The 12,361-nt window shown below is 39.2% G+C and overlaps 1 protein-coding gene across 3 annotated transcripts in view; it reads right to left on the minus strand.

Annotated features, from left to right (window-relative positions):
• Window positions 1–12,361, minus strand: part of CTNNA2 (catenin alpha 2) — a 536,832-nt gene that overhangs the window by 372,895 nt on the left and 151,576 nt on the right. For all 3 annotated transcript variants that reach the window (XM_081876762.1, XM_081876760.1, XM_081876761.1), the window contains exon 7: window positions 3,840–4,043. In XM_081876762.1, the coding sequence (XP_081732888.1) occupies window positions 3,840–4,043 (204 nt within the window). The remainder of the gene's footprint in view (window positions 1–3,839; window positions 4,044–12,361) is intronic.

Raw genomic sequence — 12,361 nt, forward strand, 5'->3', positions numbered from 1 at the left:
CAGAATATTCTGTTTTCACTGGTGAGCAGAAATATTAATTCAACCACTATGGTTGCCTGTTCTACATTCTTTGTAGCAAAACTGAACCAAAAGGTTCTTGACCATAACATTTATTTGTTTATTTAATAAAATGTATATGCCGCGTACCTGAACAAAAGACCTCTAAGTGGTTTTTAAAAAGCAATCCAAAATATTGATTAAAAAGACTGACATGATTATATTGACAGTCAAGCACACCAGCCTCTGTGCCTCATGAAACAACATATTACAGAGCATTTCTAACTATTGGACATGGTTTACTGGTCTTCACAAATAAAAGGTCCAGCTGTGCGAACTACAACTTCTCATGACAGACCAAAGGGTCAGTTGCTTTGTGGCTCATCGTTGCTAGTTCAACTCAGTGTGGATAATATCACAACTGTGGGGCAAAACCCACAGCCCCTCTCCAAATCACTTTACATCTTTAAGGCACAGTTTAAATATGGCTATAGAACATGCACAAGTAGATATATACGGGGGGGGGGGGGAATCAGCTTTAAGAATTTCTCCAAGCGCAGCTTCAGAAAATAAAAGCAAAGCTTCTGCTATCACAAAGAAGTTTTCACATTAAAAAAAAAAAAAACACCAGGCACTGCTAGTAAGGGAATACAACCATCCATCAGCCATGAACCATCTAAGGGAAAGACCTTTTAGAGCTTCCACCAAAAAAGCAGTAATTCCATAAGACAAGACTTTATATTCAGCAATGCCAAAGCAGTATATTTCACATCATCATAATCACCTGTTCTTTAACTCTCTCACTTTATAGCTCTCACCTCGTGATAAACCTGCATCCACCTTTTATTGTCAATTGTACTCAAACATCTTAACTGTCACCTGATAACATACAGCAAGCCATTTCTATCTGGGAAGGAGAGATTCTTTGAAGTCAGTGCCATTTGACTGAATGGTAAAAGTGATCTGATGCATTAAAACAAAGTTGCCTTTGCTACACATAAAATAAAGCAATGGGGATTTTGTTTTTATGCTGCACATTTATGGATTTTCTTAAGAGGGATACAATAAATAACTCAATATTTCTTGAACCTTTACATCTCAAAGGAGGTAGGGTGAAGAATAGATAATGCTCAATTTGTGGTGCGCTTTATTACTGCTGGACTAAACAATTCATTTTGATAAGCACAGTCCACAACTGAAAAGCATAGGTTCTCACCCACACCGACACCCCAGTTTAGGACATGCAATGGCACAATACCGGTACATGAAATTGTCAAGAAAAAATGGCTTTGGAACATTGATAGATGCCCATGCAGCCTTCTGAAAAGATATTCTATAGTATTATCCATGATTTACTTAAAGTATAAAATGCTCTGTTATTCAGAAATATACAACTCTTGACAACAAAGAAGTTATTCTGCAACATACCAAATGCTAAGTGACTGGTGGTGGTTTTTTATGTTGTACATTTCAGAAACAGAAATAGTAGAGCAAATCATTTGCCAAACAGCCATTAATGGTTCAAATCCAGAAATATCTTGCTGTGATGTGCCATTTAACGGAAAGACTACCCCCAATATTGCAAAGTGTAACATTCCCTGAATAATATAAAGTATTGTATATTTTGCTAGGAAAGATTGTGGTTCATATGCCTGGAAATTCAAATCCCTGCATTTAATAGATTTCAAATATTTCACTGAGTGCACTTGCCATAATGATAGAGATTACTCTGCACCTCCAGGGAACTCACGCAAGTCACACTCATTTAATAGCTCCAATTAGACTGTTAGCAAACAGCTATCCTTCCTTTACAGTTTCACTTCCTCCCACACACATTCCCACATTTGTCATAACAGTTAATAATGGAGGAAATTATGCTTCTAACTAATAAATGGAACTGGTGTGTGTGTGTGTGTGTGTGTGTGTGTGTGTGTGTGTGTGTGTGTAAGAAACATAAGGTAACTGTTTAAGGCTCCACCTGACTTGCACATTTTCCTGCTGAGTACATATCTAGCAGAATTTACCCATTTTGTGGCAGAATTTGAGCTTTTTAGAAATATAAAAAGTGCAAGTTCAAAAGCATTTGCAGATATTTTGTCAGAATTGTGTGTTGTCAGGAGAATATACCCAGTCCCCTTTCACGAGATGATAAAATGTTAGAAAACAAATGTATTGCTATGGTAAATTTGTTCTTAAACTTATTTTTAAAAATGCAAAAAGACGGTGAGCATCCAAAACAAAGGAGATAACTTAAGATGCTTATGAAATGTGGGTTTTATTCTTTAGAAACAGCTGAACATGTTTTGGCCTGCTGTGACTAGAGGTGTTCCTTGGGGGCTGTTTAAAAGATAATACATCATACATAAGCAGGTGCTTTGAGATGGTAATTTCAGTCATCTGTTAATGTGGATAAGTAAAACAATTAACAGAGATCGGTGCAGGCTCCCCCCCCCCCATTTTGAGTAAGTATGCATAAGTCCATATGCAATTTGTATATAAGCAGTTCAATTTGTTTGCTGAATAATTACCTAATGCATTGTCTTCTTTTCAGCCACAGAAGATATTTAATAACAGGCCAAAACATAGGCTATTTAAAAGAAAAAGAAAAAGAAAATCCTTCTTAAGCTCTTAACCAACTCTTATTCTGAAGTTCTCAGAGCTTTATACATGATTTGCATGTTAAAAGGTAAAGGTAAAGGGGCCCCTGACCATTAGGTCCAGTCGTGACCAACTCTGGGGTTGCGGCTCTCATCCCACTTTATTGGCCGAGGGAGCCGGCATACATGTGGCCAGCATGACTAAGCCGCTTCTGGCGAACCAGAGCAGCACACGGAAATGCTGTTTACCTTCCCACTGGAGCAGTACCTATTTATCTACTTGCACTTTGACGTGCTTTCGAACTGCTAGGTGGGCAGGAGCTGGGACCGAGCTACGGGAGCTCACCCCGTCGCGGGGATTCGAACCACCGACCTTCTGATCGGCAAGTCCTAGGCTCTGTGGTTTAACCCACAGCGCCACCCGCGTCCCTATGATTTGCATGTTAGGAAAACATTATTTAAGAAACAGATAAAAGTTCCTGAAAGCTTTAAAGAGGGTTCCAGAATTTTCTTTAGTGTGTAGGAGTGGGACCCTAGGCTTGATTGGCGTCAACTGGAGGTGCAAATAAAGGGAGGAAGTTGCAGGCTGCAATTTCTGCACGAGGAAAGCACACACACACGCGCGCACACACACACACACACACACACACACTATCAGCACAAACACTGACAACAAGGTTGGAGGTAAGACAATGTGTGCTGCTGATACTGTGAGTTTTGCTGTCAGAATTGTTAATGACTGGACTGAGATTATACCGTGCTGGAGAGATAAAGAAGGAATGTAAATAGTTTATATATAATAGTAACAGAAATGCTTGTGCAACCATTCAAGCAATAAAGAAGCTCTTGACTGTGAATTTGAGTATGACTCCTGTTTTTGTCCTCTGCCTCTGGGGAAAACTCTACTACACACAATAAGAAGTGGTTTTACCGAAGTGCCACCACACATGCAGAGTAGCGCAGCGGAAGTGTGTTGAAGGTAACCTCTAATACTGCAGTAATGCAAGCATTATTTAGGGTAGAACCACCACAGATGAACCTTGTGTGCCTTTACATCATTCCTCGAAGGATGGTCTCGCAAGACTTCAAAATGCGGAATTCTTTCCGTTACTTAAACTGACTGCCTTGGTTGCGAGTGGTCAGGACTCTTAGGATCTAGCACAGCATATACACCTTTAACCATGTCTATGGAACCATTTAACAATCAGAGAGGAACAAGAAATCAAAAAGCAGAATGTCACTTACATTATTCATGTATTCACTAAGCAAGTCCTGGAGGGCTTGTCGTACAGCATTGCACTCAGCTACAATTCTCTCCCGGCGGTCATCACGAGTACAGGAGGAGTCTGCCATGAGCGCTGCACCGCTGATAATGCTCTCCAACCTCTCTTCAAGAGATGGTCGAAATCGGGCTTCACTGAACGTCATGGGGTCTAAAATGATCTTGTTCTGAAAATAAAAAAAAACCATCAGCAATTAATTGAGGAACTCATGCCAAAACAGCTGGTCCTGAAAGGATGTATATAATTGTTTCAAATTTCAGAATTAAAGTTCAACATATATCTGGTGAAGGAAAGCATTGCAAATGCTTAAAGCATAAAAATGTAACCTTCAAAGGAAAACAAGTGATTAGAAGTGTATTTTCCCGTAAATCGTCCTTTTTGAAATGTAGCAAACATTGGCTGCATCTGCATTTGGTAAGTCAGGATATGCATATGCAGGTCAAACATATATACCGACCCTGTGCGGCTGCTTTGTTCCTCTTTGCTGAAACACCAAAACAAGGCAGGGTTCATTCCTTAAGCACTGTTTCCCGTTACATGCCAATCAGGAAACCATGGTTAATTGCTTCAAAATAAGCCACAATATAATGACATAGTTTAAAGTTGCCTTCATATTGTGGTTTGTTTGGAACACATTTGGCATCGTTTTGGGGTTTGCACATAAGAGGAAGCCATGGTTAAATACTAAATCCTGACTTGTTGCCACTTCATTGAAGCAGGGAGCAAAGCAGTAGAGATGCCTGGCTGCAGTTGTGCACCAAAAATAGGTTTATGACATAGGATTCCTGACAATATTGCATGCAAATGATGCCACTATTAAGTTATGTGACAGTAACAGATCACATTACATTCACATCCCCACCCACACTACTGATCAGATATGAAACTTTGCCTTCGTTCTTCAGGTCCTTTTTATGTTCTGCCCTTTATTCAATCTGTCACCAAATCACTTTTGTCTACACAAAATTGCAAATGTCCACCCTTTCCTCTCAGATCTCCCAGTTCGGTGTCAAGAAAAAGAAAGAAAGAAAGAAAGAAAGAAAGAAAGAAAGAAAGAAAGAAAGAAAGAAAGAAAGAAAGAAAGTTTCGTGCTATGGTAATCTCCTGATTACTGCAACCTTCATTGGAGGTTTTCAAGCAGAAGTTGGATGGTCATCTGTCATGGATTCTTTAGTTGACTTCCCTGCATTGCAGAGGGTTGAACAAGATGACCCTTAGGGTCCCTTCCAACTCTATAGAATCATAGAATCATAGAATCATAGAGTTGGAAGAGACCACAAGGGCCATCGAGTCCAACCCCCTGCCAAGCAGGAAACACCATCAGAGCACTCCTGACATATGGTTGTCAAGCCTCTGCTTAAAGACCTCCAAAGAAGGAGACCCCACCACACTCCTTGGCAGCAAATTCCACTGTCGAACAGCTCTTACTGTCAGAAAGTTCTTCCTAATGTTTAGGTGGAATCTTTTTTCTTGTAGTTTGGAACCATTGCTCCGTGTCCGCTTCTCTGGAGCAGCAGAAAACAACCTTTCTCCCTCCTAATTCTATCCTTCTCTGTTCTTGCATCTCAAAACCCCACTGTAAAAACAATTCACATCTCCAGTATTTCATGCCACCCCTCTTCATATCCTTAGACTGTTTTCCTTACCTATAAAGTAACATGAAGCAGTCACTGTCCCACGTGATCTTTCTACCCTTATTTCCTCTAATGTACCAACCCCATGACCTTTGCACCTCCCATGCAAACAAAGGTAAGGCAACTGCAGGGAGCAATTACTCAGATTCTGGAGGAGAAAGAGGTGAATTGAAAATTTCCATTCAAACCATCTAGCAAAGCAGAGATTGGATTAACCTGAACGATTTTGAGCCAGGGGAAAAAAATGCTCACAAAAGCAGATTACTGAATTGAATGGTTCTTACAAATAGATTATACCCTGAGCGGTGAGCTCCTAATCACACTTGTTCTTCCATTTTTGGAGTGTAAAGCCACAAAGTGATCCATTTTACACCAATTCAAAGCTATATTTATTTTGGTGGATACAATTTCCTTGATTTTCTGGTATTACTACGTTAAGGACATTTTATCTCCACACTAATGCTTTCTGCAGCCACCTGCAATTTGATTTCCAGTGCAGGCAGCAAGACCACAGGTGGCACATCCCTTCCCCCCTTTGAAGAATCCTTTATCCCAATGATAAGGGGCTTTAGGTCACCCTTGGGTTGTTTTCAAACTCATAGTAGTCTCTTTATGGTTCAAGATGGCAGCTGCAAAAAAAATAGTGTCATTTTGTGCTCCTGTCTTGCGGCACTTTACCCACACTGCCAGCTGCTCAATAAAACAGGCTGCAAAAGAACTGGCATAAGAGGAAGCAGAAAGTTGCCTTCTTCTCTGCAGCCAGAGCACAAACATTAAGCTAAAGGCACTTCAAAAAAAGAAGGAAATAAAACCAAGTAGGAAGACCAAGAAAGCCATGAAACAGAACAGGCTGGCAAAATCCTCTACATTAATATAAATATTTAACTATTGTGCTACGAAGAGATAGACTAATAAAACTGCATAATGGCTTCCCCTGATAACAAAGGACGAGTCCCTCCCCACCTTGGCACTGCCTACACAGAATTTGGAAAGCAACGTAAAAGGGAAATTAGTGCACGTCCAGAACTCCCAGTCAATTAGAAGAATAAAAATGCACATGGATTTATTTTTTATTTTTTTGCACCCAATGAGCCCTATTCAGTTGTTCAAAATCATATAGTATGAAAGGGGTAGAGGGGAAATGGTTTTTTTATTTGCAGTTCTGTTCCATGACATGCTAAGCTGAAGTTCTGACTAGAGCTGACCACGTTCGTTCTCTCTCTCCCTTTCTCCTTCTTTCCCTCTCGCACACACACTTCAATAAAAAGTATTTCCCTGTTTGACAATTTGAATTGATTCTGATAAAATGACCTATAAATGAAACTCCAGAATTCAAGTTTGACCCATGTGAGAATCATTTCTAACACTTTACAAAAACAAAAAAGCCTTGTTTCAATACTTACATTTTTAACAGGAAAAATAAGTTTGGATACAAACATAAATAAATAAATAAATGAAGGTCTTACTTTTGGTAACTCAAAAGTTATAAAAATGGCAGCCTTAAACTTCCCATAGCTACTGACAATCAGTTAGTGAATGACTAATGTAAAGTGTTCCAGTTCATTTACATTTGTAATTAATCAAAATCATTGAAGTCATAAATCAAAGCTTGACAACGTAATTCAGATTATGATTAATTGTTCTGAGCTTCCTAGCTGCCAACGACAAAGTAATAGAAAATGTGTCTGTAGTGGGATGGTCAACACATGATTTTACACACTTTTGTAAAAGTGGAGACACTTATAAAAGTAGTCAGGGCAATATATACTGAAAAGTCGGTCAAATTGATAGTAAATAATATCTAAGGAACAAGACAAGATTGTCCATTGTTGTTCATATTAGTTTTAGAAGTATTGGCACAAATAATAAGATGTAATCAAGAAATTAAAGGTATGAGAGTGAGACAGAGACAATATAAACTAAAAGCATTCACAGACAACATGGTGATATCTCTAGAAGAACCAATACAGTGGTACCTTGGTTTACAACCATAATCTGTTTCGGAGGTCCGTTCATAAACCAAAACAGGTTGTAACCCAAGGCACGCATTCGCCAATGGGGCCTCAAAAAATAATTTGTTCGGTCGGAGCGAAACAATACAAACTGAAAGCTTTTGCAGATGACCTAGTTTTGACTCTGCAGGAGCCAGAATTTAGTACGAAAAGAGTATTACAACTGATACAGGATTTTGGTCGGGTGGCAGGATTTAAATTAAATAAACAGAAAACTAAAGTGTTGGGAAAAAATTTGACAGATATAGAGTCGGAAAGGTTTCAGAGAGAAACAGAACTAACTATGGTTAAAAAAGTAAAATACCTAGGGGTAAACATAACAGCAAAAAACCTGAGTCTATTTAAGGATAATTATGAAAAATGTTGGTCTGAAATTAAGAGAGACTTGGATAGTTGGACAAAATTGAAGCTTTCTTTGTTAGGCCGAATTGCTGCTATCAAGATGAATGTATTGCCAAAAATGTTGTTTTTGTTTCAAACATTACAGATTGTGGACAAAACGGAGTGCTTCCGGAAGTGGCAGAAAGATATATCCAGATTTGTCTGGCAGGGCAAAAAGCCCAGAATTAAGTTTAAGATATTAACAGATGCGAAAGAAAGAGGGGGCTTTGCCCTGCCAGACTTAAAGTTGTACTATGAAGCCGCAGCTTTTTGCTGGCTAAAAGACTGGCTACTTCTCGAAGACACTGACGTGTTGGACTTGGAAGGTTTTAACAATGCTTTTGGTTGGCATGCATACTTATGGTATGATAAAGTTAAGATCAATAAGGCCTTTAAGAACCATATTGTCAGGAAAGCAGTGTTTAATGTCTGGACAAAATACAAAGACTTACTGGAAAATAAAACTCCAAGGTGGCTCTCACCTCTGGAGGCTAAGGCCCTAAAAAGACCCAATATGGAGGCCAAATGGCCAAAATATTGGGAAATATTAGAAAAAGATGGAGACAATTGGAAATTGCAGAGTTTAGAGAAAATGAAGGATAAGGTGCGAGACTGGTTACATTATGCTCAGATTAAAGAAGTTTTTAAAAATGATAAAAAGTTAGGGTTCCAGGTGGAGAAATCGAAGTTGGAAACAGAATTGTTAGAACCAAAGACTAAGGTATTATCTAGAATGTATAACTTGCTGTTAAAATGGAATACACAAGACGAAATGGTTAAATCGGCTATGATAAAATGGGCACAGGACATTGGGCATAATATTATGTTTGAGGACTGGGAAAGGTTGTGGACCACTGGGCTGAACTTCACCGCATGTAATGCTCTGAAGGAAAATGTAATGAAAATGATATATAGATGGTACATGACCCCAGTTAAACTTGCCAAAATATACCATTCGTCTGATAATAAATGTTGGAAATGTAAAGAAAATGAAGGAACATTCTTTCACCTCTGGTGGACATGCCCTAAGGTGAAGGTCTTCTGGGAAATGATATATAATGAGCTGAAAAAGGTATTTAAGTATACCTTCACTAAGAAACCAGAGGCCTTTCTTCTGGGTATTGTCGGCCAGAAGGTGTTAAAGAAGGACCGAACATTCTTTATGTATGCAACAACGGCAGCAAGGATTCTTATCGCAAAAAACTGGAAAACTCAAGATCTACCCACACTGGAAGAGTGGCAGATGCAACTGATGGACTATATGCAACTGGCCGAGATGACTGGCAGAATCCGTGACCTGGGAGAAGAGAAGATGGAGGAAGACTGGGAGAAATTCAAGAAGTATCTACAAAAACATTGTAATTTGGTTGAATGTTAAGAAGGATGCTAGATTATAAAAAACTGGCCACCACTAAATTAGATTTGAAATTTGATGATAAGTGAGACTAAAGAAAATATAAAATTTTTTGGAAGAAGTGTTAGATAATATTTGAATGAGTGGACATGAGATTGTAAACAAGTTGATAATTTGTCTGGAAAAAACCTTTAACGATGTAAATGGGAGCGGGAGACGTGAGGGAGTCCAAAGAAGTGATGAAACTATGTCTGTGATAGAAGTAAGATTGTTTATTATTTGTGCATTTATATTTAAAAACTTTAATAAATATTTATAAAAAACAAAAAAACAAAAAATAATTTGTTCGTAATTCCAAGAAAAAATGGGTTATCATCCAAAAAAAGTTCACAAACCGGGACACGTACTTCCGGGTTTGATGTGTTTGTACGTAATCCAAAACGTATGCAAACCAGCCTGTTCGCAAACCAAGGTACCACTGTAGAGTCAATTCTGAAAGTATTACAAGAGATAAAAAGGGGGAGGGGAGTGTACCAGGTCTTAAGATTAATAAAAACAAAACCAAACTCTTGGTTAAAAAAAAAAAAGAATGATGAAAGCAAAAATAAATTACAAGATGTGTCAGGACAAAGATTCAAAGGAAGGTCAAGTATCTAGGTCAGTGGTGCTGAACCGTTAGAGACAGGGTGCCAAACTGCAATGCAAAACCCACTTACTTATCGCAAAGTGCCAACACCACAATTTACCATATTTTTCCGGGCATAACACACTCCCTGTTTGTGGGGACTACTAATTAAGATAATGTGGGGAGGATTGCCCTGAGTTATTGAGCTTTTTTTGGGTGCCAATGCCCGCCTGGCCTGGATCTCACATACACTCCACCACGCACACACACAGAGAGTGGCTGACAGGCAGGCACGCAGCAGCGGCAACAACACAATCATTTTAAGAAAGGGACTTACAAACTCTCCACTTCGAAGACATGGACTCGCACACTCCCTTCCTCCCTCTCACATGCACACATACCGAGCCACCCTCTCACACCCCCTCACGTTACGCATGGTGCAAAATCTCAACTACCCGTCCTTGTCAGGCTGCCAAGAGGGCGGGAAGGTTAGGCTTCTGCTTGGCCACGGCCACTTGTCTTCCAGACAGTGCCCCCCTCCACACACACACACACTTGCAGTGTGCACAGGCACAAGCGCTCCTCCAGCAGCCTCCTACAGCTCCATTTCAAGATAGCGCAGGGGCTGGGATCACCATTTCACTCAGTGCTGGGGCGACAGCACGCGTGCCCACAGAGACGGCTCTGAGTGCTGCCTCTGGCATGCATGCCATAGGTTCGCTACCACTGATCTAGGTGTATGGCTAACAGTAAATAATACAAATCTGTATAAAGATAATTATTTTAAAACATTAAAAGAAATTTGCAAATTTGGAACAGAATAAAACTTTCACTGTTAGGTAGAATGTCAGCTATAAAAATGAATGTACACTGGTACCTCGGGATGCGAACAGGATCCGTTCCGTAGCCCCGTTCACATCCCGAACAGAACGTAAGACGTGACAGCACGTCTGCACGTGTGCAGGTTGCGTTTTGCAGCTTCCGCGCATGCGTGTGACATTTTGACCATCTGCGATTGTGCAAGCAGCGAAACCCGGAAGTAACGCGCTTTGTTACTTCTGGGTCACTGCGGAGCGCAACCCGAAAGCGCTCAACCTGAAGCGTATTTATCCCGAGGTATGACTGTATTACCAAGAATGGTATTTTTGTTTCAATCAATTTCGGTTATCAGCAAGACAGATTGTTTCAATGTATGGCAAAAAGATATTGCTAAATATATCTGGTGGCAAGGAATAAACTGATAATAAAATATCAAATATTGATAGATGCAAAAGAGAGAGGTTTCTCCCTGCCGGATATGAAATTATATTATGAAGTATCTTGTCTTTGTTGGCTGAAGGATGGATGACATTGAATAATCCACATATTTTAGATTTAGAAGGTCATGATAATATTTTTGGTTGGCACGCCTATTTGTGGCATGAAAAAGTGAAAGTACATAAAGGATTAACAAATCCCATAATTAGGGGGGAAAACCTGCATAAAGTATGGAATAAATACAAAAAATTATTGGAGACAAAACACCACTTTGGCTCTCACCACTGGAAGCTATAGTGGTAAAGAAAAAAAAAATGATCAAAAGTTGGACAACTTATAGAAATTTATTAAAACATGAGGGAGGAGAGTATAAATTAAAAGAATTTAAGGATTTATCAGGAAAGCTAACAACATGGATACAATATCATCATTTGAATGAAGTATTTAAGAAAGATAGGATATGAGGGTTTGGGGAACAAATATCACAATTGGAGAGAGATCTGTTGGAATGTAATGTTAAAGTGCTGTCTAAAATGTATAGGATATTATTGGAATGGGAGACAAAGGATGAGCAAGTAAAATCTTCAATGATACATTGGGCAATAGATTGGTTAAAAGACAGATATGGAAGCATGAGAACGATTGTGGAATATGGATATAAAATTTACAGCATGCTAAGTAAGGTTTAAGAGAAAACTATATGAAAATGTTATCTAGATGGTATCTAACACAGAGTAAATTGGCAAAAATGTATTGCCAATTGTTGGAAATGAAAAGAGAAAGAATGTATTTTTTATCATATGTGGTGGTCTTATAGTAAGGTTAAAGCTTACTCGGAAATGATATACAATGAATTGAAAAAGATGTTTAAAATAACATTTGTAGAAAACCCAGAAGCTTTCCTTTTGGGAATCATAGGGGTAAAACTACCTATAGAAATTTATTCATGCATTCAACTACAGTGGCAAGAATGCTATTTGTCCAAAAGTGGAAAGAAGAAGTTCCAATGAAAGAAGAATACAGTGGTACCTTCGGGTTAAATACTTAATTTGTTCCGGAGGTCCGTTCTTAACCTGAAACTGTTCTTAACCTAAAGCATCACGTTAGCTAATGGGGCCTCCCACTGCTGCTGCGCCGCCGGAGCACTATTACTGTTCTCATCCTGAAGCAAAGTTTTTAACCCGAGGTACTATTTCTGGGTTAGCGGAGTCTGTAACCGGA

The sequence above is a fragment of the Podarcis erhardii genome (assembly GCF_964252035.2).
Source record: "Podarcis erhardii genome assembly, chromosome: 9".
NCBI classification, from domain to species: Eukaryota; Metazoa; Chordata; class Lepidosauria; order Squamata; family Lacertidae; genus Podarcis; species Podarcis erhardii.